This window comes from Lissotriton helveticus, chromosome 5_1, assembly GCF_964261635.1.
Source record: "Lissotriton helveticus chromosome 5_1, aLisHel1.1, whole genome shotgun sequence".
Taxonomy (NCBI): Eukaryota; Metazoa; Chordata; class Amphibia; order Caudata; family Salamandridae; genus Lissotriton; species Lissotriton helveticus.
Genome location: NC_136065.1, coordinates 390026912 through 390054623, shown reverse-complemented (window position 1 = coordinate 390054623; position 27712 = coordinate 390026912). Strand labels below are relative to the sequence as shown.

Genomic DNA, 27712 nt, shown 5'->3' with positions numbered 1-27712 from the left:
TTCAGGAGTTTCTCCATAAACAGTTCCATTTTGCCCGTTTGGGTCGACTCAGCCACGCCCGTTACGCGGATGTTGGAGCGTCTCGAGCGTGCTTCCAAGTCCTCCGACTTGTCCTGTATTACCTGTAGGAGTCTTCCAAATTGTTTACGATCGGCATCCCATTCTGTTTGCGCCTCCTCCGCCTCTGTCAATCTGCGCTCCGCCATGTCCAGCCTCTCCGCTTGCTTGTCCACCCTTTCGGTCATGCGGTCCATCCGATACGCCAACGCGTCAATCTTGTTGCCGATGGCCGACATGCCTTCCTGCAGGCCCTTCTCCATTGTAGTAAGCATTCCTTTTATTTCCGCACATAGCGAGGTACTCGGGTCGCCCGTGGCACCCGGGGACTGGGCAATGGGTTGTTCTGGTTCCTTCTGTCGCCGTTGGTCAAACGACAGTTTCGTCTGGGTCCTGTCTCCCTTGCCCATCGTTATGTTAACCGATAAGGCCGGGGCCCACGTGGATGAGGTACCACCTGCACACCAATGCGCCGTGCGTGCCCCCTCGCCGAGTGCTAGCGGTTTCAGGGTACGTAGGGCGGGCCTCCCGCCCGGGCCCGTTAGTGTCACGAGTGGTCGCAGGCCTCGGTTGCTGCAGCCTGTAATACCTCCTCCGGATCCCCCTGTGTGGTACTGGACAGTACTGGAGCTCAGTTCTCGTGGAGGGGGGGCCCTCGGCTATCAGAGAGAGTCTTCCTACCCAGTAGTAGCGCAGCTCCCCCGTGCCACGGGAAAGGCTGTGTGCACAGGTCCCGGGGCACTCGTACCTTCCGGGGGCTCCCAGTTGGCCACGTGGTCCACCACCAGCCTCGTAGCTGGACCGGCGTCTCCCTCGCTGTTGCTGTCGGCCCTCGTGACTCGTAGTGCACCTCCGGCGCGCTGTCCAGTTGTGTGGTGTAGGCGGGAGGTCCGCCCCTGCCGGGTCCCGGCGAACCCCGAGTCGTCAGCTCAGCGCGGCCGCACGTTGGGTGACGTATCGCGGCCTCGGGGTCTAGGAAAGACCGGGGATCTGGGCCTGGTCCGGCGTCTACAACGTGGTCGGGGAAAAATGCGGGTTCCCAAGCCCGTTTTTCCGGCAAAATTCGACCGGAGGTACGTTTGGGGCCGAGGCGACGATTTTTGCCGCTTCTGCTGTGTTACCACCGCTTTTACAGGATCTTTGGCGGATAGTTGGTAGCGCTGGCTCGGAGCTTCGCTCTTACGCGTCCACCATTGACGCAGGCTAGCTCCGCCCATCAAGTAACGCATTTCTTATCCAGTATTTGGGTGTCTTTCATAGATTCACATGCCTGAATCAGAGTAGCGAGCAATACATTATGCACATTCTGTATGAAGATCAGGTATGAACATGTGGATAAAACATATCACATGACTACAAATCACAAAATGCAATGGCATATAAATACAGTAAGAGAATGTGCATACCCGTAAAGGATGGAGGGATGTAGTAGGGCTCACCTCACTGGAATAGATGGCGAAGCACTGCTCGGCCCACTGCTGCATCCTTCATCAGCTCAGTATCCAGGCAGTAGTGCCTGGTGAAGGTGTGCGGGGACTTCCATGTCGCCGCTCTGCAGATGTCCAATATCGGCACTCCAGCGAACAGCGCCGCAGACGTGGACATGGCTCTAGTCGAATGAGCTTTGACTCGGGAGTCTAAAGGCCGTCCGGCCTTGTCGTGACAAAAGGTGATCGCAGAAGAGATCCATCTTGAGATGCTCTGCTTTGTCAGGGGCATGCCCAGTCTTGGTCTACTAAAGGCAATGAAGAGCTGGGATGACTTTCGAAAGTGTCGTGTCTTATCGATGTAGAATTTAAGACATCTCTTTAGATCTAGAGAATGTAGAGTTCTTTCAGCTGCCGTGGTAGGATTCGGAAAGAACGATCTAAGCACCACTGGTTCATTAAGATGGAAGTCCGAAGGGACTTTTGGAATGAAGCGAGGGTTAGTCCTCAGAATGACTCTGTCCTCTCTGAATTGAAGAAAAGGATCCTGGATGGATAGAGCCTGCAATTCACTGACCCTCCTGGCAGAGGTTAGTGCCAGGAGGAGGGCCGTTTTCCAAGAGAGGAACTTGATCTCAGCCTTATGGATGGGTTCGAAGGGATGCTTCATTAGTTGATGAAGAACCACATTGAGGTGCCACGATGGAGGAATAGGCCGTGGCCGTGGAAAGGACCTGAATAGACCTTTTAGGAATTGTTTGATGAGCCTGTCCGCCCACAAAGATGGGCCTGTAGCCTTTCTTGTGAACCTTGAAATCGCCGCTAGATGCACTTTGATGGATGTATGCGCAAGGCCTGACTGCGCAAGGTGTAACAGGTATGGTAGCAGCTGCTGTGGAGTGGCATGAAAGGGGTGCAAGCCTTGATCCACACACCAGGAACAGAATCGCTTCCATTTTAGTGAGTAGGTTTTGTTAGTGCTGACCGCTCTAGCGTTCGCAAGGACATCTCTGCAATCCTGCGGGATGTTCAGATGGCTGAATTCGCGGTATTCAGGAGCCAGGCTGATAACTTCAGAGAGCTCAGGTTCGGGTGGAGAACCTGCCCTTGAGACATCGTGATCAGGGCCGGAAACTGCTGCAGGCGAAGAGGGGGCCGGGCAGAGAGGCGATGAAGCTCCGTGAACCAGTGCTGCCTCGGCCAGGACGGAGCAATGAGGATCAGAGTGCAGGGTTCCGATTTCATCTTCCTGAGAACCCTGGGTATCAGTGGGAATGGCGGAAAGGCGTACGCAAAGACGTTGCGCCATGCGATGGAAAATGCATTCCCGAGGGTTCCTGAGTGGTGATGCCTGCTTGCGAAGCTTGGGCATTTGGCGTTCTCTCTGGTGGCAAAGAGGTCTATGTTCGGGGTGCCCCACTCCTGGAAGATATGGTCCAGCACCTCCCTGTCCAGTTCCCATTCGTGGGAAGGAGACTTCTCCCTGCTCAGTGCGTCCGCCAAGACATTGTCCTTGCCCGGGACGTACTCCGCTTTTAACACTATGCCATGTGTCAGAAGCCAGTTCCAGATTCTTTGCGATTCTCGAGATAACGAGATGGAACGCGTCCCCCCCTGTTTGTTCAGGTAGTGCATCGTCGTGGTGTTGTCCGTCCTGACGAGCACTGGGGAGTGACGAATGCGTGGAAGAAACGCCTGTAGAGCCAGGAAAAACGCCCGTAACTCCAACAGATTGATATGGAGCCTGGTTTCCTGTGTTGTCCATTTGCCGTTGATCTGGAGGTCCTGGAGGACAGCTCCCCAGCCTTCCAGGGACGCATCCGTAGTTATGACGTGTGGCTCTGCTGGGAGCAGGAACGGCAGACCCTTTGAGAGATGGTGGAGAGATGTCCACCATTGCAAATGATTGATAATGGGTCGAGTGAATCGTATGCGGTCCTCGAAAGAACCTGTGGCTTGAGTCCATTGCTTTGTCAGTGCCTCCTGGAGTGGACGCATTTTTAGGCGGCAGTGTGGAATGAGCAGTATGCATGAGGACATCATGCCTAGGAGAGACTTGAACGTGCGGACCGGAAGAGTCTTCCGCGAAGCCACTGCCTTGGCCAAGGAGATTTTTCTCTCCTGAGAGGGGAAAGCCTTGACACGGTCCGTGTCCAGAGTCGCTCCAAGGAATGTGATGACCTTGGTGGGTTCCAGAGATGACTTGGCAGTGTTGAGGGTCAGTCCTAGGCGGTGGAAAATATCCAGACAGGCGCTGGAGGACAAGGCTGCGGCGGCTGCCGTCGGTGCCTTCACCAGCCAGTCGTCCAGGTATGGAAACACCTGGTGGCCTTGTTGACGAAGAAATGCTGCTACTGGTGATAGGCATTTGGTAAAGATCCTCGGGGCCGATTTGAGGCCAAATGGAAGGACCCGAAATTGGTAGTGCTGTCCTGCCACCGCAAACCTGAGGAACTTCCTGTGCCCTTTGAGAATAGGGATATGATAGTAGGCGTCCTGGAGGTCTAAGGACGTCATGTAGTCCCCTTTTTCCAGCAGACCAAGGATTTCTTGCAGAGTCACCATACGAAACGATTGTTTCTTTAGGAACACGTTGAGTGCCCTGAGATCCAGGATTGGGCGCCATTTGTTTCCTTTTTGGTGGATTAGGAAGAAGTGAGAGTAGAAACCCTGATTCTTGTGGGCTTGTGGAACTCTCTCTATCGCTCCCTTCTGCAGCATGGAAGCTATTTCCTGAAGAAGCAATCGTAGGTGCCTGTGTGATCGCTGGCACGGTGGCGTAGTTGGGGGGATAGAGGTAAATTCTAGGGAATGTCCAAATCGAATGAGTTGGAGTACCCACCGATCCGGTGTTATAGTTTGCCAATTGCGATGGAAGTATTTCAGTTTCCCTCCAAGTTTTAAAGAATGTAGTGGTGGAGGGGCTAGCGAGGGAGACAAGTCATTGTCTGTTGCCAGCAGGTCGTTTTTGGCCTCTTCCTTGGTAATTGGACTTGCCGTAGGAAGACTGTCGGCCTTGTTGAGGTTGTCGCTGCTGAAACTGCAGCTTGGACTGCGAATATGTGTACGAAGACCTATTCTGATAGGAACCTTTGTATGCAGGCTGACCTCTTCCCCGGTTGCCACGAAAGGACTGGGTCCGGAATTATAAAGTACCCAGAGCCTTGGCAGTATCCGTGTCCTTTTTTATGGTTGTAAGGGCTGCGTCAATCTGTTCCCCAAACAGATGCTGGCCATTGTAAGGCATATCTAATATCCTGGTTTGCACCTCCTGGCGGAAAGTGGTGGCCTTGAGCCAGCCCTGTCGCCTCAGGACTGCAGCTCCTGCCAGTTGCCGGAAACCAGTCATGGCGGCATCAATGGCACAATCGATGAGCTCTGAGGCAGAGGTCTGTCCTTCCAATAGAAGTGAATGTGCCTCCTTTCTGACATCCTCCGGCAGATCTGAAAGATATGGTGCAATGTCCGCCCAGAGTTGGCGATTGTAACGGCCCAGGAGGGCTATCGAATTAGCCACTTTGACCGTCATGGCTGAAGTGGTAGTAAAGCGTTTGCCAACGGCATCCAGTTTCCTGCCCTCCTTATCAGGTGGCGTCGATAGAGGCGAGGATGGATTTCGAGAGTTCTTCTGCGCCGCTTGAGTCACCACGGAATCTGGTTTGGGGTGACCTGTCAGGCATGCCGGTGCCGTGGAGGTGGCCTTGTATTTCTTATCAAGCCTGGGCACCACCAACTGTATAGAGGCAGGCGCTTGCATGATTTGTTTGCCCTGCTTCCAAATGTATTCAATTATGGGGATTGATCTTGAAGTCTTCCTAGTGGGCTCCTTGAAGTCATACAGGAAGCATTCCGTTTCCTGAGTTTCCATGGACACATGGAACCTCTTGGCCGCCCGCTCAATGATGTTGTGGAATCCACCGATGTCTGCAGGTGGAGACTCCGAGGTCTGCGGATCCGGAGAGGCTGGAGAATGTGCCACATAATCTTGATCTGCATCCGGGTCCGACTGGTCGTCATCGACTTCACCTTCCTCCTGTTCCCTCACCTCATCGTCAGATGAGGGAGCGTCCTGAATCGGAACCTGTGTCTTCTCAATGACCAGGGGAGTTGGTCTGTGGCGAGATGAAGGAGCTGGCGTCTGTGCAGCTGGAGGTGCTGACGCAGAATGTTTGTCCGGGAACCTTTCCTTATAATCCTGTATGAGGAATTGTAGGTCCGAGACAATGGATGCGGGGAGACACACCATAGGAGTAACCTGCGTCTGGGGCGGAGGCTGGTCCTGTTGTTGTGGAAGGACTTCCTCCTCTTCAGGCTCCTCGTCTGTGGTTTGACATTTCAGGACTAGGTCCGATGGACTAGTAGCCTGCGTAAAGGAGTCCTCGTCCGACTCCTGACCTTGTAGTAGACAGGCCGGAGGAAGTTGTTGTATCCTACCGGGCGAGATCCGTTGCGGCGTAATAGGCCGTTTAGTAATTTTCACAGTGACATGGCTCACTTGTGGTGGAAAGGCATCCATGGCGTGGGAGAGGAGTGCAGACTCCTTCCAGGGTCCTGTCGACGTCGAAAGCGACGGTGCCGTGGTAGATATGGTCGTCGACGGTAATTTAGTCGTCGTCGACGGTGGTTGCGACGACGATGTCTTCTTCGACGTCATTTTCGTCGACGGTAAAGTCCCCACCGTCGACGGTGTACTCGTCGTCGACGGCTTTCCCACCGTCGACGGGATGATCCTCGAGGTAGACTTCGTCGACGGCGCTGTTCTCGTCGACGATGTCGTCGTCGTCGACGCCTTCGACGAGGGTCTCGTCGTCGACGACGAGATCTTCGTCGTCGATGGAGTGACCAGGATGGTCGACGGCGTAGGTCTACTCGCCGACGATGAAGGCGTAGTCCTCGTCGACGAGGAGGAAGCCGATGAGGCCATCGTCGTCGACACCGTCGTCGTCATCGTCGAGACGTTTTTCTGTGCTGAATGCACCATCGACGCTGTCGTCGTCGGGACCAGTGGCTGCTTCCCGGGGACAGGCAGGTCCTTGCCAGACACAGATGGCTTGCCCTCTGAGGACTTTTTAGAAGTCTTCATAGGAGGGGTGTCTGTGGGGCTAGAGGAAGAAACCCTTGGCCTCTTCAAGGAAAATTGCGACACTCCAGACACACTCTCACCTTCGGATACCAAGTCATCAGTCTTGGTCTTGAGCCTGTTGAGCCACAACAGAAGTCGACCTTCCCGGTCCTTGAGGGTCTTGTTGGAGAAGGTCCGACATATTTTGCAGTCCTTTGCCTGGTGGTGAGGGTAGAGGCAATATAAACATTTATCATGTTTATCCTCTATGTGAAGTCTTTTCTTGCTGCAGGAGGAACAAGCCCGGAAAAGACCTTTCTTCTGACTATCAGACATAACTTTAGAGTAATAATTAAAGTTGTTTTTGGAGAAAAAGAGAAATTCCTGAGGAGAACTCAGGTGGAGACTCCCTAGCACAACGTGCGGTAGAAAATCTGAGAGACTTGGGCTCCTGGCAGGAAGGTTCTAGAAGGAGGTGGTAGCTGATTGGCTGTTGTACTTTATTTGGTCCTTTTTACAAAAGGACACAGATAGGCCACCAAGGTGGGACCCTTGGGGCCTGCTCTGTTTGGTCCTTCCTACAAAAGGACGTGGATAGGCTACTAAGGTGAGACCTTTGGGCCTATTCTTTTCTATGTATGTCTTTAGGACATTACTTTTTATATACCGGAGGCTCCCGTCTCGACGACGGGGAATGATTCAGGCATGTGAATCTATGAAAGACACCCAAATACTGGATAATGGAGCGCTTTACATTTCACAGAACCCAAAGTAGTACACCCATTATTATGTCATTGTTTGCCACCGCTTCACTCGTACTACGTTTCTGCAACACACCTCATTACAATGTGTACAAGCACAGTATAATTAGTTTTTTCATTCATCTCAATTGCAACGCAGTGTTCTCCCTCTTTTAAAATGATTGATCCTCGCAACATCTGCGGTGCCCTTTTTTTTGTTGTTGCAGAGTTTTATATAGCGCGAACTAGACCCGAACTGAATCAGGTATCAGAGCGCTTTACATAGCACCAGTTACGTTACATGAGGACACGCATTCATTTTTAGGCACGGGGAGATTAAGTGATTTGCCCAGAATCACAGGAGTTTTTTTTAGCGTCGTTACCGAGACTCGAACCCTGATCCCCAGGTCCGAGGTCGAGCGAATCACAGGAGGTTTTTAGCGTCGTTACCGAGACTCGAACCCAGATCCCCAGGTCCGAGGTCGAGCGAATCACAGGAGGTTTTTAGCGTCGTTACCGAGACTCGAACCCAGATCCCCAGGTCCGAGGTCGAGCGCCCTAGCCGTTAGGCCAACTCCTCTCGCCCTTTCCTCAGTTCAGTGCTTTATACACAGATATAAGTGTCGGGTTAAACGCGGTCTAAACTACGTATGCGTTCCAAGAATTAAATTAAATGTTCCTTCTGTGGCTCGAAGGCGAGGGGAGAGTGCGTGGGCAAAAATATGACAGCTTTATATTTACCACAATCCTCCATCCAACTATTAGGTGGGACCTGGATGACATGCTTTTCCCCACACCACCTTCTCTATAGCTTCAAAGAATGGTCTGGTTATTGAAATCCCCTTTATTAGAACACACGCGGGGTAGCTGTCACAAAATTGTTTTAGCACACGGACCACAGAGCCAAGGTGAAAGGCAAACATGTTGAAGTACTGAATTATAAACAAGCACAAAAGAAACAAAGCATTGTCAAGAAGTTCACAGTTTTCAGCATCTGTCACATAGGGACGATGATTATTATCTCAAACTAAAGTTAGAGGGAGAAATACGAACTATCCAGAGCAAAGAAAAACGAAGTAGCCAGTAAAAATGCAAAGGTAAAAAATAGGTCTCGCCTTTGGGACCTTATAAGTGTTTAGCAATGCAGTACATTATCCCCCACTGGCATGCCAACATACTGCGAGCCTTAAATAGTATAGCGCCACATACCTCGGAAGAGCGCTGAGAAGTATGTTTTTTGCCACCCTCTGCTCCAATTATACAACTGCCAACATCGGAGGACTTAGGAGACAAAATAAGTAATTATGAAATGTAGTAGAAAGAATAGCGTGTGTCCCGCAGAGAAGCGCCTAGAAGCGAGCTAAGAGGCATCCAAGTGTCGAATGCATTCCCTATGGACTGCTGTGGTAGTACTGGTTCCTTCAGAGGAGTACTGTAACTATTATACTACATACCATAGCAGGCGCAAGGGAAAGGCAAGATTGAAATTCGTCCTGGCAAAAAAAATGTGCATTAAGAACCTGCGTTGGTAAAACGATTTGCCGGTGACCTGCTCTCTCCGCCAACAAAGTCCTCAGAAACACTCCAAGCGACGCTCCCTCTGAGACCACTTCATGGGAGGTTTGCATTGCGGGGGCAGCTGCAGAAGCTCAGAATGTGTGCTGAAGGACTTAAGCAGTAAACAGACTTGGAATGGCTCTGGCGGCGCAGGAGAGATTAACCGCATGCGTGCGGGCGTAATTCCGCTCGTACGCTGAGATTTTTTAAAGCGCACTTTACGTGACGAGCTGGGCTCGTCATCAGCGTGCGAGGAGGCTACGCCATGACGAGCCCAGCTCGTCATCAGCGTGGAAGGGGTTAACAGCCTCTATTTCCTCCATGTAACCAATTCCATTGCCCTGTCGGGGAAAGCACTCGTAAAACTGAATGTGAAAGTGATCGCGGGGAGGGCGGTGTTGGGCGACGAAACACGCCAGTGGTGCATGTATGTAAACGAGCAGAAATCAGGTTCCTTTTCATCTTTCCATTCTTTCTTTGTGACTGTTTTCCAGTCACTCTTCCTCCTACGGTCGCCATTTTGTATTTTTCTCTCTTTTTTTTGCTGTTTTTGCGCGAACACAACCAAAGGTATCAGAGCGCTTTAAGCACCAGTTGCATTACAGACGGGAAAATTCCCTTCTTTTTTAGGGCTCGCCAAGAGCCCTTTTGTAGGGGTTTAAAAATGGAGCTTGAAATTCCACACAGCTCGTGCGTGTGCATTTCCTAGGTCAATTTTGATTGAGCTTTGCGTGCGTGCTGTTTTTTACCAGAACACGCCATAGGCGGTCGCGTAGTTTCGCCTATGGCCGATTGATGTCTGTTAGGCGCACCAAAGCCCATATGTCTTAAATTATCGCGGCCGGACGCGATAATTGAAGACATATGCCTCGCAGTGGCGCACGTGCGCGCACCACTCGCGGGCTTTTTTTTTTTATTTGGATCCATTTCACGGCGATGCAACTAAATAAAAAGTGTCGGGAACTCCAAGAGTGTAAGATGGAACAATCTGATTTACGGCCCTCTTGCACCACGGTCCAAGTAGCTGACATCAGCAATATGTTAATTTATATATGTTTTTAAACAATAACAACATGAAATGAAGAACGAGAGACACAGTATATCCAGTTTCGACACGTCAGTGTATATTGGTAGCTAGCTTTGACGTGAGAAAATGCAGATGAAACGGGATTGAACGTTTTTGTCATTACTGAGAGTTTAGATCCTAGTTCTCTCGTGGTAGTTCGCCTTCATGTGCTGGAACAGGAAGTGACGAAAAATATGCGGTGCACAAACCTTAAATAACTTGGAGATGCTTCCAACCGCAAGCAGTGCTTCCTAAAACACGCGAGCAACTGCTACGTGTGAGTCACCAAGCAGGACAGGGAAGCAGTGCAGCCAATAATTTATAGCTGGCCTGTCATGGAACATAACGGAAAGGCTCCCCGAGTAGGTAACCATAAAAGCAGCGCACATCCAGTGTCATGAATGTGTCGGCATTCAGAGAATTTCTGTCAAATTGTACTGCGTAATGTAAACATCATGATCATAAATACCTTTATTCGGAGTGAAGACCTACAAATTCTTAAAAATACACAATTTAACTGGCATATATAAAAACAACATACAAGAAACATCTGTTTATATAGCCTTGGTGCCCCACTCCCGAGTCAGTACTGGTGCCAAGCAAGAGGAGAACTTGGAACTAGCATGAGGCCTAACGGCTAGAGCGATCGACTTCGAAGCTGCGGAAGTCTGGGTTGGAGTCTCGGCAGGAACGCTCAACATTCTGTGATTGTGGGCAAATCACTTAATTTCCCCGTGCCTCGCAAAATGAATGTGTCAGTTTGTAAGAAAACTGGTGCTCATGCAAAGCGCTCTGATACTTTCGGGTCGATTAGCGCTATATAAATACGCCCCCCCACCCCAAAAAAAACTATCAATGTAATAATCATCTAAAGAGTTGCCCATGTATCATAGGGAAAGTAATGGACTTTTCCCCAAAAATCAACAGCATGTTATACGTTATTACCATAAAACAGGGATTAGAACCATGTACGGCAATCTTGTAGAAATCCCGATTGAGTTCTGCATGTTTGGTTCAACGTATGCTTTTTCTTACAGTTTCACTTCTGGCGTAGTTTATGCACGCGGGAGACTTGTTTTTTCTTTCTTTCAAAAATTGCCTTTCTCGTAGCTCGGGGGTGGGTTGGCAGCAGGAGATATATCTGCCGTTAGTGCCTGGGACTGCAAAGGAGGAGGGTGCGGGCCAGGGAGGCGGTCCTAGCTGACAAGAGCGCACAAGCTTGAAAGGCAGGCAGGCACACGCTGCACAAGAGGCAGGGTTGCGCTTTTCCCAATACACCCTTCTCTGCTGCAAGAGCACTCAGACTCTTTACTCCAGCTTGAATACAGGCTGCCCTGGCATTTCCTAGGTATGTTTCGCACCTGCTTGTCATGACTCCTGATCCAACGGGTGATGCCAGTTTTTGGAATTTTGCACAGAAAGACGGGTTGCACTTCAATTCAGCCACAAACAGATGTCAGGAAAGCAGGAGGGCGTCCCATTCTTATGTCTCAGCATCTCTAACAGAGCAATATATAATCTAGCCCAGCTCAATGGCCACCAGCATAGAAACGTCTAAACTAATAACCTGATGACAGCTCCCAGATAGTTCAGCTATGCCATCGAAAAATGCCTTCCTTTCTTCAGAATTATGTCTGGAAATCCCCAGTCCAAAATCTCCACAAGAGAAGAGTATAGTTGAAATCCCTGAGTCCCTAAAGACACCAAATGGACAACTACCTTTCTCCATGTACCAGGTTACTTGTCGAGAAATAGAGGGGGTGCAGCTCTTCAAAACGCCCCACATGGCCCATCCGGGATTGGGAGGCAGTGAACAAAATGATGCAGCACTCTAGGAATTCAGTCCCTTAATCAATTCAATTTGTGGAGGTTTACTCTGTAGGCTAGAAGGGTGTCTGAGCACAGTGCTCTATGTGAGTAATTCACACAGGCACCCTAGTTCTGTTAATAGCAGGGGAGGTTCTCGGGACATCACCCGTATTCTCTTCGATGACAAGTGTATGCAAGTAAGTGTATTCACAAAGTCAATTCAGAATAAATAAGCAAAATAGTAAAACAACTGAACCCCTTTTGGGGGAAGGGGGTTTCTCTGGGATCTCTCCATAGGCATTTGAAGGAATGACATATCTATTTCTAATATTCACTTGCTTGTACTCCCCTGCATTTGCCAAAGGTTAATGTTCCGAATTGAGGTGAAGAATTAAAGATTCTACACAGTTTGTGTTGGCATCAGGTTACGGGCAAGGCTACAGTTTATGCATGTCAGTTTAGCTTGGAGAAAACACTTCACTGTGGGAATTTGCAATGCAATAGGTCTCGCATTATTAAAGTTTGAGCGAATGTATGAGCTATTGGTGTTGCATTATTATTAGCAATGCCAATAGCTCAAACTTTAACAATGCGAGACCTATTGCATTGCAAATGCTTGTTTCTAAAGCACGGGGAGATTAAGAGTGGGGGGAGGGGCGATGGAGGGGGGGGGAAGGAGAGGAGGGGATGGGAGGGGGAGGCGGGAGCGATAATTGCGACCAGATGGGCAGCGCGCTCCCGCGAGTGAATCTCCTGACGTGAACGTGTTGCCATTGAAGGCAATGGAACGCGTGCACGTGCTTGCCCCAAAAAGCAAGTCAATTACATGAGGTCCCCTCCTATGCAACGCATGCGCGTAGCGTAGGACGAGACCTAAAAAGCGGATAGACAACTCCCACCTCTCCGAGGACACTACATTTGTAAAGCAGATTGTATTGCTCTGTGTACAGGACTGCAAATTGTGGACTAGGCAAAAAAATATATATAATCAAACCAACACTGATAGATACTTCCCATTCTAGGAGCCCTTCACCCCTTGCACTAGTTTGTCTGCTTCAATAATCTGTCAGTCTATTAAAAAGGTATAGTGACTGATCAACCTTGACCCTTCTCCCTCCGACTTCCCAATTTTAGTCTCAGATATTGGTGGAAATCTTACCACAAGGTCAGTGACCGTATAGGCATTGGGTGGGGATTTCTCCCCTACGCGGTGGTGGGACACTGCCCCTACTCGTAGAACTCCCTCCTCTTTGAACACCCAGCGAGAAATGGCTAAAGCCAGATCATGGTTTCCGGTCCGGTCATACCTGAAATCCATGAGAGAAGACATTATTGTAGTAAACAAAATATTCTCCAGGATTAGCCCTCCAAAAGCCTAAACTCAGCACAAACCTTCTCAGAACTACTGTCGTACTTGACAATAGCCTTTACAGAAAGGCAAAAGAAATACAATTTTCACACAAGATGAAATAGTTGATATGCAATCAAGAAACACATTTTCATATAAAGCCACAAAACTATTCAAACAAAGTCTAATGCCGGGTAATAGTTCTTTTATTGTACTCTTTAACAAACTTTGTTTCTGAACAATCGTGTATATTTCTATTTGAATTTGTATAGTACAAACCTAGCTGGGGACAGTGGGAGTAATGGAACACTCATTCCCAATGTCATAAAAATATTGCCCCTTCACCCAGCAGTTTCCATATTTAAAGCAGAGATGGCGATTAAGCTAGCTTTGTTTTTGAATGTTCATATTCATTTAAGATTTCCTTTGCTTTAGCCTGTCCTGTAATAATGCCAGCCTTTCTATTGACAACCATCTTCACCTTAGCGAGTTGATAAATGGACGCCTCAGTTCCAGCGAATCTAAACCGAGCAAGCAGCTTTTTAAACTCCTGCCTTTTACTTGTGGTCCCTTCAGTCATGTCTGAATTAAAATTCATGGTCATCCTTTTAAGATGGAGTCTGAACTGCGTGTTGGTTGCAATACTCGGGCAGCAATCTGCAAAAATTCTCTACGTTAGTCAAGTAGATTGCTTCAGCTGAACAAAAGGGATTGGATAGGCTCAACAATAGGTCAGTTGCCCCTGCTAATCAGGGAGAATACATTTACTTATGAGAGCTGCCATCACTTAGTCAGTAACCAGGTAATTGCTTGCCAAATTCTGAGAAGAGTGGCAATGGTTAGTTTTCAATTTGGGACTAAGCCCTACGTGTTCCTGCAAGGAGTTGATTTTGCTCACTGTAGCAACTGATGATAAAGAACAATCCATTGTACCTGGATGACACCATCCCTAAAACAACGTGGCAATAATGCACAAACGGAAGTTTACATTTTTTTTCCTTGGCTAGTTGGTGCTGCAACACTTTTCACATCAATGTCAACAGAATTTTCCGCCAGAGAGTACTGACCACCGGATTAAAGCAACCATCACTGTTGAGACATATCGCCCCACCTTATCCATGTGGCCTGTTACTTTGGAAGGGTTTGGGCATAAATCAAACTTAAGATACTTGTGAATAACTGGTAACTTGTATTTTATTTATTTACTCTCTCATTTGAGGTACAATACACTACCGACAGAATAGGGATAAGGAAAGGGGCTTAGGAGGTTCGTAGTCCAGAAGAAATCTCCTCACCAGATGAAGAACTGTACGTCAAGGGCAGAAATGTGTCAGCTATTATCAAGACAAGTAGGGTCAGGCAACACTTGTTTTTAATATTGTGCTAGGGATGTGGCAGTGTTACAACGGACTACCACTAAACAGTTGTAACAGTCTTCGTGACTGTTTTCTTCCTAGATCAGGAAGCCATCTGGGCTAGTATCAGTAAAATAAAAACTATACAAGCTCTACACTACTAATAATTACCTACGTAAGAGCTTGAGAAGAGTCTGCAATAGAGAGAATACTAGGTCTTTCGCACGCAGCAGTCCAATTATGAATCATGTCCCACCAGGTCAATACAGAGGTCAGCGCATTGCTACTGAATGGCTCCCATGCGTAGAGAACCTGGGAACTACCCTTCGCTGCTCTCCAGGATCGTGACAGACAAGAAATAATCCATAGGATTCCCCTTACCACTCCTCCAATCTTGATATTCGTCCTTCCTTTCCTTTGACTCCTTCCTTGATAGGAACAGTATCTTTGTGGTTGATACAATGACTGCCTTCGGAGCTTGGGTACTGGACCTTTATTGGCTTGTAGCACCACCCCTTTTGTTTTGAATTATGAAGCATGCCACTGGCTGTGGGCGAGTGTTTGGCGTAATTTTTTACACACTAGAACAGACATATGTTCTAGGGTGCAACGGGTAATTAGACATACTTTTGTCTATTCAGTAAAAAGTCTGTGGTAACTCTTTGGGGTTGTATCGCAGACATCATTATTTCCCCCTACAAATCACAAGATCAACTGTAATGCATGAAAACAAGCACCTCAGTACACAGGAGAACAAGACCTGCCTAGAAAATACACATACACACGAAAACACACACACACACACAAAAAACACACACACACACACACACACAAAAACACACACAAAACACAAACACACACACACACACACGAAAACACACACACTTTCATTTATGATTCTACAGATCCCTAACCAAGAGACTGCCTTTCGTCACTAAACCAAACCACTTTCTCAACTGGGTATAGAATTCAGATCCCTACGGTTTTTCAGACAGATTCCAGATGATATATTAATAAACCCAGATTGGTGCACACCTCGTAGAGCCAGGTGTAGCCTTCTGCACAGCAGAGTTGAAGAAAGCATCGCTGAAGAAGTCCAAGGAGCCACTGAAGACCACTCTGGCATTATTCCTGGCTTGGAGACCAGCGATCAGAAGAGTGTTCTTTCCAACAGCATGAGGATACTGTACAGACAAGAAAGGGGTAGAAGAGTAAGAGGTAAAAAAAAGTTATAATGCAAATCAATTTCTAGTCTAGAGTGCTACAAAAAAAAAACCTTTAGCCACGAAACCCAGATTACCAGCTCTAGAATGTGGAAAGGACAAACATGAAGTAGAGTGATGTGCTTACGTAAAGCAGGCATGCAACCTATGTATAAATGAGACCATCTGCTTGGTTGTACAACTAGGGAGGATTTTTTCCTCTCTGTAGGTAGGTAGTCCTTCAGAATGTGATCTCTTTGCATGGTGACCACTACAATCATATGTGCATTGGCTATGTCACATCTGCTCCCTGCCAATAAGTCCCAAATCACTATACCCACTATCGTTTCTACACTCTAAAGGCCATTTGCTCTGCTTCTCCCAACCCCGGCATGATTACCCTGCCTGCTGCACCTTTATCTACATCAGTCTCAACACTTCATGCCGCCTGCTCCCCAACACCACCATACTGGACCTCACCACACCGGCTCTTTAGTACAGCAACACGAAGCAGGAAAGGAGTAGACAGAGGCAAATGTGGGAGGATGGAGTGGCACAGATTTTATAGATGCACAGAGGTGCAGAGTAAAGATTAGTACCAGGTGGGTCAAAAGAACATGAGGGGGAACGGGGGGGGGGTGCTTCTAGTAACAAGCAAAGGAAAGTGGTTGGTGAACGGGCAAACCCTTTTCCTAATCAAACCCCTCCACCACCTCCTCCCAAAGAAAACATAGCAGCCCTCCATGGGGCACTAAAGCGTACCAGAGAAGGGTGGCACAGTGAAAACCAGGTACAAGTGTGGAGGGGAGGACAACCCTGCCAGGTTTTAGAATTCAGCGATTAACAATAAACAACCTGAAGAATTTGTAGTGGCTTTTCCGATGTGAAATGTCTTAGAACTCACTACATCACCTCTTCAATTTTTCCCCTCTGTATAGTTATGCTCCACAATTCCCACTCCCCCACTCAAGTCTGATTTTCATCTGGTCACTCTCTTTCTGACCCTCCCACTTCCTTTCCAAACCCTCCTCAGATCGTATTTCTTCTCTATAGTTCAATCTGCTTCTCCCCTCCCTGTTTTTAATCTTTCAGGTTTTCCTCACTCTTTCCATCCCTAACACAATCTCTCTCCTTCTGCTTCGCCCCAATACATCTGCCTCTCCTCGTCACTCAGTCTCTATCCACTCCCCTCAAAATGATTCTCTCCCTGCCTAAACTGCTTTCCCTAGGCTTTATTTTCCTTTTCAACGCTTCGAAATCTCTCAACCAGTTAGTCTCTGTCTGACCACCCCACAATGCCACACTATTGCCAGCTGGTCAAACTGACTTGCAGTGCCACTTCGTGGTTGAAATAGGAATCTGTAGAAGAGCTGGTTTTGAAGAGGGAAAGTGATGAGGCCCAAGGGCACCATTACAAGACATATTTTGTTAAAAGTGTTTGGATTTTTCACTCCAAGAAACAGGAGATGTCCAAAACTGGTACTGCTGCAGAGGCATGCCTTAGTAGGCTGTAATTGGGGTAAATCTGTGATTAAGGAAAGACCAAGGATTGCCCTATTTCCGAACATCTCACATTTCTTCAAGTTCAGCTTACGTATCAGCTCTCTAAGCTATCACAAAAATACACCCCGATCCCAATCACCCCCCAGACATTGCATGATCCTCCTGCAATGCCACAGGAGTCACAGCTCTACACAGTCTTCAGGAAAAAAGCACAGTTTTTTTCTTAAATGAAATGTAAGAATAAAGTTTCTTAAAATAAAACTAATGTAACTGGACCTTATTTTGGAAACGGAATGCCACTTAACTAAATAGTTAGAACTTGCCCACATAAGTAAATAGCAGGAGGAACCAGCAGATGCAAAAACTACTTACACAAAGAAACTTAATATATCACCATCTGGCGAGTAAAAATCAATAAATGCCAATCCTGAATTTTGCGTTTAGACCACCTTGCAGTTAAGTTTGCCCTGTGTTGATAAACATATTTTATGCACTGGAAACCAAGCATCATTGCCACAGAAAGAGGTACCGATAGCTATAGAAATCCAGAAGCACTACCTAGATTTCTGGGGCAGTTACACATCATGCCCCAGTCTTCTCCTTGACACCCAGGCCCAAATGTTTCTTCACCCCATGCAACAATGAGAGAGACAGCCCTACAAGGGTGACAATTAAGTAATCCCTGCATCCACTATAAACATGTACAGCAATGGTGCCATGGTAAATACAGTGCAATACATTCTATGACCAAGCCCAGATCAGGACATCAGTTTAAACTCTATTAGACCAGCACAATCCACAACCTCACTCAAGGCACAAACTTGAAATTACTCTGGGTTGTCAGTTCCCTACACTTAAAGGAAAGAATCATCTCACTTAGAGTCTGCTCTGGTCTAGCCATACATGTGCATGCAAACAATCTTGATATACATACCTGTGTGATAGGTTTGTCTGGGAAGAAGGAGTAGGACGTAGAGGAGCCAGTCAAAATATCAAGCACCAAAGGATTATCTGGGTCAGCCACCATGCTACACAAAAAAAGAATTGAAGGTGATACATGTATTGAACATCTCTTTACGTAGCCTTGTAACTGTCTAGGTGTCAGTCAACAATGTTCCACTTCACAATATGCACCCTCACCTCCAACAGCAAACAATCTTGTATCCCACTGCCTGCTCGACCCTGAGCACACTGCTCTCCTACATAACACAACTACTTGTTCAAGTAACTTCTTACAAGTCTGTCTTGCAGTACACTGCCCCCTGTGACAAAATTAGACTTTCCCATAATCATTCACAGCGCACTTCCTTCACGTCCGACAGCACATGCAGCCTACGTTCCAAACATCATAAAGTAGTAAAAAAGCGAACATTAAAACCTTGCCAAAGAGGACTTACCCAACTCCCTTGAAGAGAATGGGGTTCAAAGGGATTTTGCCAACAATAGTGGGAGCCTTTAGCAGGTTCTCTGGATCAGCCACAATGAGCGTATGCTGAAGGGAAAAGAAAGCAGGGATACTAAAATTCTGAAAGACTAAGGGGAGAATATCAAATTACAACACAACATGACATCCTGAGAGAAAAGACCAAGCAATAGCTCATGTTTTTTAATTTTTTTTTAAAGAATGTACTTGTGGCATTAGGGAAGTATTGACAATGCTGTGCAACTGCTTCATACATTGCAGCAGGTAACAATATAGAGCAAGGTTAGCTTTAATTAAGTGACCTCCCCCACTTCTCTAAATTAATGAACCTCCAATATTTGCAAAATATGCTTAATTACTATAGATATTTTAAGTGGATTTCACAATGCTACATATACCAGCATTGCTCAGACAGCACAAAACCGCTCTTATGCTTACTCTCCAAAATGTCCCTCTCTCAGCTGGTTTGGCCCGCCAGCCACTACGTACATCAAAACAACAAAAAACAGAACTGGTTTATTTTTCTAATAACAGCCTGTGCTCATAGGTTGACCTGACACCAACTACAGAGCAAGCAGTAGCAAAAAGTGAACACAAGAGATGCAGAGGATACTTCTAACATTCTGCTTTGAATGTTTTGGGTAAGTATTTTATTGAGGTGTTTGGTGCTCGTTCTACAACAGCTCTGAAGTGGTCAATTGACATTATAAGCACTACACAAGAAACGACAAACTTAAAATCATTGTCCTTCTCATTTATCATTGAACCGCACTCCTTCCCTGGTTTCTACTCATGCATCCATTAGGCCTCCTCCAGGCACCTCTCTCCCCCCTACGAAATGCTGTCCATCTTCGAGCAGGGTTACTGTCTGCCTGCTGCCCCGCTACCTAGCCCAGCAGAACCGCCGCCAACACCAGCACCCCCAGCCTCCCGTCCGCCGTCGCAGATTCCAGCTTTAGCGGCCGCAGTGTGGAGGGAGGCGACCGGGGAAAACTACAATCCCCAGACGCCCCAGCGGCGTGAGCCGCGACCAGCTGTCATCTCGCGCCAAGAGGCGCACTAAAAGGACGCCGCACCGGTAGAGCGGGGTGTCCATCTTCGAGCAGGGTTACTGTCTGCCTGCTGCCCCTCTACCTAGCCCAGCAGAACCGCCGCCAACACCAGCACCCCCAGCCTCCCGTCCGCCGCCGCAGATTCCAGCTTTAGCGGCCGCAGTGTGGAGGGAGGCGACCGGGGAAAACTACAATCCCCAGATGCCCCAGCGGCGGGAGAGGCGACCAGCTGTCATCTCGCACCAAGAGGCGCGCTAAAAGGACGCCGCACCCGCGTCGCGGGAGCGCCCGGGGCAATCCCGGGCAAAGGGCGGGCCGTCTGTGGCCGTCCGGGAACGACAAGGGACGGGACGGGCCACATCCCTAACAACCATCTACCTAGAATTCACCTGCTACTAACTGTGTAAGTGGATCTTTGCGGGGACTGGCTGATACACAAGTTACATGGGGAAACGTAAATCAATGGAGGGGGGGGAATGGACTTGGTAAACCGCCGAAGCATCGTAAGGGGAAGAAACCATCTAAAAAGTCAAATCAACCCGTCGGAAACAATGTAATGGACCGTATTGATGCCCTTGTGGATGAGTGCAGGGACATTCTTGTGTCTGAGCAAGAAGGTAACAGCGAGATCGCCTCGAATCCTAAGGGGCGGCTCCTCATAAAACAAGTTCATGATGCTGCATTTCCAACTACAATCCCAGATATGTTTAAGGCCAAAAGAAAACTTAAGGACAGTATGATAAATCTAACTGGGGACTGTCCAAATCCATCTACAGAGACTCCTAACATTGATGATCTATCTACCCACCTCGACCTAGACCCCGAAAGTACTAACCTGACTCTGTCACCTGCCCCGCAAGTACTCTTAGGCAATAGATTTGCGGTCTTGGCGGAAATTCACAATGAGCCCACTCCCCCCTTACACATTGCCACTAGTAGTGCCAAGGCATCAACCGAGGAGGTCGGTGCTCTGACCAACCTTGTCATGTTGTTACGGGATGAAATTGAGTCGCTGAGGGCTTTGGTCATTAGTTTAACTTCTATTGTTAATGACAAATCTGAGAGGGAAATTAGAACATCACCTAACGCCATACCTCCTGTTCGAAATCTTTTTCCTATAAAATCTCACGTAACAACTAAAGTACCCTTAGCCAAAAGTTCAAATAAGTGCAGTGACCTGACTTCAGGTAAAGCCGCTGGCTTGAGTACTGGCCCGCCACTCCCGAAGAAAAAGAATGAAGGGCTTATAACACAAGCTCGGGGAAGAGAGGGCGGTAGAGAAGAGGTAAGAGAGGTAAGAGAAAAAACGCTTGATCTAGCTTGTACACAAGCAAAACCAGCAGGGGTGGCTGTGAGTCCGACAAATGTCGACGACAACAACTCTCGGATTAGGGGGAACTCATACTCTAACAAAACCCACTTTAACAGGAACATAATATACTTGACCAATGTTCCTAAATTAAAATCTTCGAAGTTGGGTAACAGCGAGCACCCAGACTCCCTAACTAACAAGGCGATCCACTGGCTACGCCATGTTAGAGGATGTCGCTCTGTAATTAGGGAGGACATCGTGGAGTCAAAACGGTTAAGTTCCCCGATTTTCCCATGTGAATCTATAGAGTTAACCTTAAAATCTGCATTCCTAGCCGATAACCTCTTCACATTAGAGTTTAGATCTAGTGCTCCATCTAAATCCCAGATCCAACTAAGGAAAACTTGTCCCCACAGTCTGCCCACAATTCCAAACAGTGTAGGAAGATCCAATGATAGGAATTGTTCTGGGCTAGACAATAATGATTGACAAACAGCAGTACTGTCTATGCCAACTGCTGGAAATCTGGTGGTTCCAACTGATGGGGTATGTACAGAAGTCCCAGTAACCGTTGAGGCAGTAGGGCTTCCACTGCAGACTGATGCCTCACCCCTGAGGCATATCTCAGTGACTGATACAGCGAGTAGGCCTGTTTTAATTACCAGCTTACACCTAGAGACGCCTAGTGAATTCGACCAAGGCCACACCCCACTTTCCCCTGTAATTAATACAACTAAACCATCTGGTGGTAGCAGGGAGGGGCTGGGGAGGTTGGTCTCATGGAATATTGCAGGGTTACGTGCCAAGCATGATTCTCAGGACTGGGTAGACTTTGTCAATAATTTTGATATATGTATGTTTCAGGAGACTTGGCTATGTGAACCATCCTTCGCTCATGGATATCTAAATTACTCTGTGCACGCAACAAAGGGTGCTAAGGGGAGACAGATGGGAGGTTTAACCATCTGGGTCCGACAGTGTCTTCGGCTAACTGTCAAGGTTATAGATACCAGAAACAGAGATATTCAACTCATCAGAGTTGCCTCAGGTTCTTTGGGTTATCTTGATATCTACAATGTCTATGTCAGGGGTAGCAGAGGTGGGAGGTCAGAGGTTTTAGCGGCCTTGGGTTCCCTCCTTGACAACCATTTCCAAGACAATAATATTGTGATTGCTGGTGACCTAAACCGAACCTTCGAACCCTTGTCAATCGACGATGACTTTCTAGGAGATGAAGAGGATAGGCAATGGGGCGTACCTAAATTATTGTTAAAAACAGTTCCCCGTTGGTCTGAGGATGTCATCTGTCTGAATGCCATATGTTACGAAAAGGGTTTGCGAGCATTAAATGGGAGGACTCTGAGTGATAAGGTTGGATCCTGTACATTTGACAATGGTCGGAGCAGAAGCAGAATCGATTATGTTCTATGCAGTCTCAAGATATGGTCCCTGGTCTGTGATATGGAGGTTAAATGGCGGATTGAGAGTAACCACAACCCGTTGTGTGTAGATCACAAATGGTGGACTTCTAACAGTGTGATCTCAAATACCGAGGGAGCCCTTCCGCCTTTGATTGTTCCCTCTAATGACATGCGCAGGTTAAAATGGGCACATGTTGCAACTAACCTAGAGGCCATTGCCAGTATTAACACCGAAGCTGACAAAGCAATATTGGCTATAGAGCAAATTAACCTGTCCCATCCAGGCTCAAATAGTGTAGTTGCAATTCATGACACTCTTTTTTGTGCTATCAAGAACCATTTTGTAAAACCTGTGAGAAACAAGGGAGAAGGACCACGCAAGCAGGCAAAATGGTACAATACCCCATGTAAGAAATCTCGGTTAGCGCTAGGAATTGCTATAAAAGGCAGGCAACCTATCGCCATCCGAGTAGCTAGAAAGGATTACAAGGATAGCATAAAAAAGGCAAAGAAAGCATGGGATGAGCTTCACTGGTTGGAACTAAAGGCAGCTAGTGATAGGAACAATTCCAGGCATTTTTGGAATGTTGTAAAATGGGGAAGGGAGGGACTACCTGAATCTCCCAATAATAATGTGTCAGAAGAGGAGTGGGTGAATTATTTTAAGCCCCAATATGCTGAAACCCAACATGCCACTGTGGCGGCCGATCTAAGCCCCGTCTTTTACAAAGACGACTCCCTTAGTACGAAAGAAATAATGATGGCCCTTAATACAGTGTCCAGTGGCAGAGCCCCAGGATTAGATGGTGTTCCAGCTAATATCTTTATCAATGACAAAGAGCGATGGTGTAAGTACATTCATCTCCTTACCAATGCAATCGCTCGGGGCACAGCTGTTCCAAAATCCTGGCAGGGAGCAGTAATAATACCCGTGTTTAAAAAAGGCGACCGATCCCAGCCGGGCAATTACAGGCCCATTAGCCTTATCAGCACTATCCAAAAAGTTGTTGGTCGTCTAGTTGTAAACAGGATCCTTGACTGGGCTGAGGAGAACAACGCCCTGTCTCAATTCCAAGCAGGATTTCGAAGGTCGTCTAGTACAGTTGACCAGGTGTTCCGCTTCACCTTGCTCCAGTGGAGGACAGGGATACTGGGTGGGGGCAGTGTGTATGCGGCTTTTGACGATCTGAAGGCTGCCTTCGACCTAGTACCTAGGTCCAAGCTGTGGCTGGTGCTAAAGAGTCAGAGTGTCCCAGATGAGCTGTTGACCATGATAATGAGGCTTCACGAAGCTAATTATGCGAAGATCCAGTGGGGGGGGGGGGGGGGGGGGTCAAGGTAAGGTGACTGCAGACTTCCCAGTGGAGCGTGGCGTTCGCCAAGGGTGCTCCATGGCGCCCACACTGTTTACACAATATATTAATGGGGTTGTTGCTCGTATGCTGTCTTCGAACGTGGATGCCCCCTCGTTAGCTGGTATGAAAATTCCCATTTTAATGTTTGCAGACGACACGTTGATTTTATCTAAGACTCCAAGTGGTTTACAGCGTGCTTTGTCTATTTTCACCCAATTCTGTGGGGAGCATGGCCTGGAAGTCAACGTGCCAAGACTAAACTCATGATTTTTAACCCGCACCGGAGTTTTAAGTCTAAGTTAATCATGAATGGTCGCCCTTTGGAAGAAGTGGAAGCCTTTACATACCTGGGAATCCGTATAACTAACACTCTTAGATGGTCCCAGCATATACACATCGCTTCACTTAGGCACAGGCAATTGGCTGGCGTTCTTGGTCTAGAACACAGAAAATCTTTGACTAGACCGATAAAGCCAGCATTGCAGGGATACGAAGCTAAGGCACTCGGCTCTGCATTATACGGTGATGAGATGTGGGGATTCGCGAAGGTGGCCGCACTCCAATCTTCGGAAAACAAGTTTCTCCGGGCCATCACTGGTGTCCCCAAGAGTACCCCACTGGTGCCGCTCAGGTATGACCTAGGCAGAAAAGCGGTTGGAGATCTGGTTAGACTTCGTCCGATTTTGTACTGGCGAAGGCTCTGGACTACGCCTGAGCTTTCACATTATGCAGAGGGCTTCCTAGACATCATCAAAAAGGACGAGTTTCACAAAATCGGGTGGCTTAAAAATCTTTGTCTAACCCTGAGCGAACTGGGCCTCCAGGCACTATGGTACAATCCAGCAGATACCACTTTCCCAGCAAAAAAGACCATAAAAGAAATCTACTGGGAGAGGGTTGCTGTTCGGACCTGGAGCAGCATTAGTGCAGAGTCCATGGCTGGAGGATTTTTAGAAGCTAAGCTATATCCTTGCCTGGAACCGTACTGGGACGCCATAACAAAGCCAGGAGACAGGAAACTCCTCTTCCAACTAAGAGCAGGAGCACTTCCACTCAGATCATTAACGGGTAGGTGAGGTGGAGGATTGCACGATAGCTGTCCTGCTTGTGGTGCTACTACAGAAACAGTTGGTCATTTTTTATTCTCTTGCACTGCGTACTCTGACCCAAGACGCATCTGGTTAGCACCAATATGCAAAAATCTGGGTACCAGCAGTAGTACCGTTGCCCTACGAATCATACGCACAAGCACTTTAATGCCTTTAGTCAGACCCCCCAGGATATAGCGGCATGGATTGGCAAATTTAGCGGCACAAAAATGAAAATTTAGCGGCACAAAAATGGAAATTTAGCGGCATTTAGCGGCATTTTATTTTGGGGTTTTTGCAACACCAAACACATATATCTTACTGTTTGAGTTATTTGACAACATGGAGCTATGTACATTTTGTTTATTTACAATTCAGCCCATTTGTTTTAGTTAAAAGGCATGTTAATCTTGGCCCGCTCCATGCTCCCCCTCTCACGTTGAAACCCCCCTGAACCCATCGAACAGCCTAACTTTCCGTTTCCAGCTCTTCACTCTGTAGAAAATAAACAGCCATTTAGGGGAGAGCTTTACAAATGCTATCAATCATTCACAGCGCTTTGTAGAGTAAAGAAACTAGGACTGTACTGATTGCTGAGCATATATTAAATAAATAAAAAAATTATAACAAAACGATGTCACTAATTTTTGTTTCTTTTGCAGGTGACTAGCTTGCAAGTAGGGAGAAAGCAACCTTAATATCCACATTTACAAAAATCCTTTAGTCCTGGACACATACTTTTTCGTAAGCCTGGGTTTATGTTTTCCTTCATGCAAAACTATAAATAATTGTAAAAGGAGAGACAAGTGGTGGGACACGTCAGGACCGCACAGTTACCGTGTTTTAAAATATACAGAAACCAAGGAAATGGATGTGTGGTATCAAATTATACTTTGTTTTCTCTTATAACTGCACACTTGTCACTTTCATCTCCTCTTGTGCACTTTTGACTACCTCATGTATTTTTGGTTGCTCACAATTTTTACTACCTCAAGTATTTTGTTTGCGCACAATTGTCACTATTACCTTTACTACCTCATGTATTTTGTTTGCGCACAATTGTCACTATTACCTTTACTACCTCATGTATTTTGTTTGCTCACAATTGTCACTATTACCTTATGTAAGTAACGTATGTTTTTGCAATCTGTTCTTTTGTAATGTTTCTCATTATGTTTCATCTCTGTTCCTAATGTGAAGCGCTCTGACGCCTTCGGAGAAGGGTACAACCTGTGGTAATGGGATGTGATAATGATTATGGGTATCTTGTGTCCAGTTGTTAGCATATGCCAACTTCCATCTTTCTAGCGGCATCCTCAAAGGGCCTCATACAATCACATTACTTTGCGTGACATCATTTGCTGAAACTTTACTTGAGTCAAAGGTCATGCCTTAAAACTGAGTAAATTGAGTTCAACATGCTTCCCCCCAGACAATTTTGATGATGCCACCTCTTGCCACTGGGCCAAATCCACAAAAAATGGTTGGAAATTGGCCTTGCATGGGAGCAAATCTACTGTATTTATTCATGCCAAAGTATACATATGTATATTTTTGTATGCGAAAATATGCAATGAAGGTGTAAATGTACTTGATAACTTTTTATTTCTTTATGGGCAAGTATATTTTCACAGGGATAAAACAACTTCCCCCACGAGCAGGTAAATCGACAGCCTTTTTCATTGCAGGAAAGAGTCTTTGTATGTAACGAAATATGTAAGCGTGTTGGTGTACAAAAACTCCCAGGGCATTCACGCCCTGTATTATCCAGTCCTCACATAGCGCCCACACAAATTTGCTGACATGAAAATCCTTGTATGAGTAAACAACAGATAAAAACATGTGCGAGCGCTTTACACAGTTTGTGGCACTGTTACTCCCTGCGCCTCCCTGCACTGCCCCCCTCCCACCCGGCCAGCGCTCTCACAGAAACACGCAGCCCGGGGCCGGTCGGCCACATCTCCGCTGCCCCCCTCCCACCAGGGCAGCGCTCTCCCCTAGGTGTGCGGCGGGGCCCCACCAGCGTAGGACGGACCGGACTTACCTGTCTTCTGTTTGCCGGCCGGCTTTTCCTCCTGCTCCGAGCCCCGGTCTCTGCTGAGGAAGAGTCTTCGTGTCGTCGCTGCAGCTTCGTGCTCTCTCCTCCCCCTCTTGGTGTGGTGCTGGTCTTCTTCTCCCTTCGCTCGGCCGCCGTCTTCTCTCGCCGCAAATGACTCAATGGGTGCCTCGCGCCTTCTTTTAAGGCGGAAACGGGGGCGACGGGCGGAAACGGCAAATTTCGCGGGCTTTATGGCAAATATCGCGGCATTTGCGGAGATCGCGCGATTTCGCGATTTTTTTGCAAATCGCGAAATCGCGATAAGCTGGAGGGTCTGTTTAGTGTTAGCTATAGCCAAGTACCTTGGATGGGCATGGTCTATTAGGCAAAGATCAATAGCCTTTGACTGTCAAATTTTACTCTGTACTTGCTTTAATGAGTGTACCTCGAATAAAGCATTATTTGACTTACTTATGCCTTCTACAACTAACCAGCATGATCCAATGTAGAACCCCTCCCCCCCCCAATAATATAACTCCATCCCTTAGCATGGCAGAGCCACACAAATAGTATCCAAAAGACATGAAAATAGCAGACAACTCTTTCAAGCCTTGCATACCAGAGTGTAGATATTTAACGTCCCATCCACTCAACATATCTTACTTCTTCATTGATGCATCTGTCACCTATACTGGACTCTCACCAAATCATGCCTAGCAATGTGTTTCTTATGACAACAGTCAATCATCTGCCACTGACCCATCAGGCTGCTTCACCAATCAGTTTGGCCCTCTGTCAATCTAAAACTCCTCCCCTTCACGTTCTGGATCCTTGGGTTTGCTCTCATCTCTTAGGACATAGAGATAACGAATACCAGTCTAGATGGCTGGTCACCAA

The 27712-nt window shown here is 47.4% G+C and overlaps 1 protein-coding gene across 1 annotated transcript in view; it reads right to left on the bottom strand.

The window, feature by feature from the left end:
• The window catches only part of DDOST (dolichyl-diphosphooligosaccharide--protein glycosyltransferase non-catalytic subunit), a 69464-nt gene that overhangs the window by 13166 nt on the left and 28586 nt on the right, over positions 1-27712 (bottom strand). Inside the window, exons 5-8 of the mRNA XM_078642575.1 lie at positions 18524-18618; positions 18061-18154; positions 15457-15605; positions 12878-13025 (exon numbers count right to left, since the gene is read on the bottom strand). Coding sequence (XP_078498701.1) covers positions 12878-13025; positions 15457-15605; positions 18061-18154; positions 18524-18618 — 486 coding nt within the window. The remainder of the gene's footprint in view (positions 1-12877; positions 13026-15456; positions 15606-18060; positions 18155-18523; positions 18619-27712) is intronic.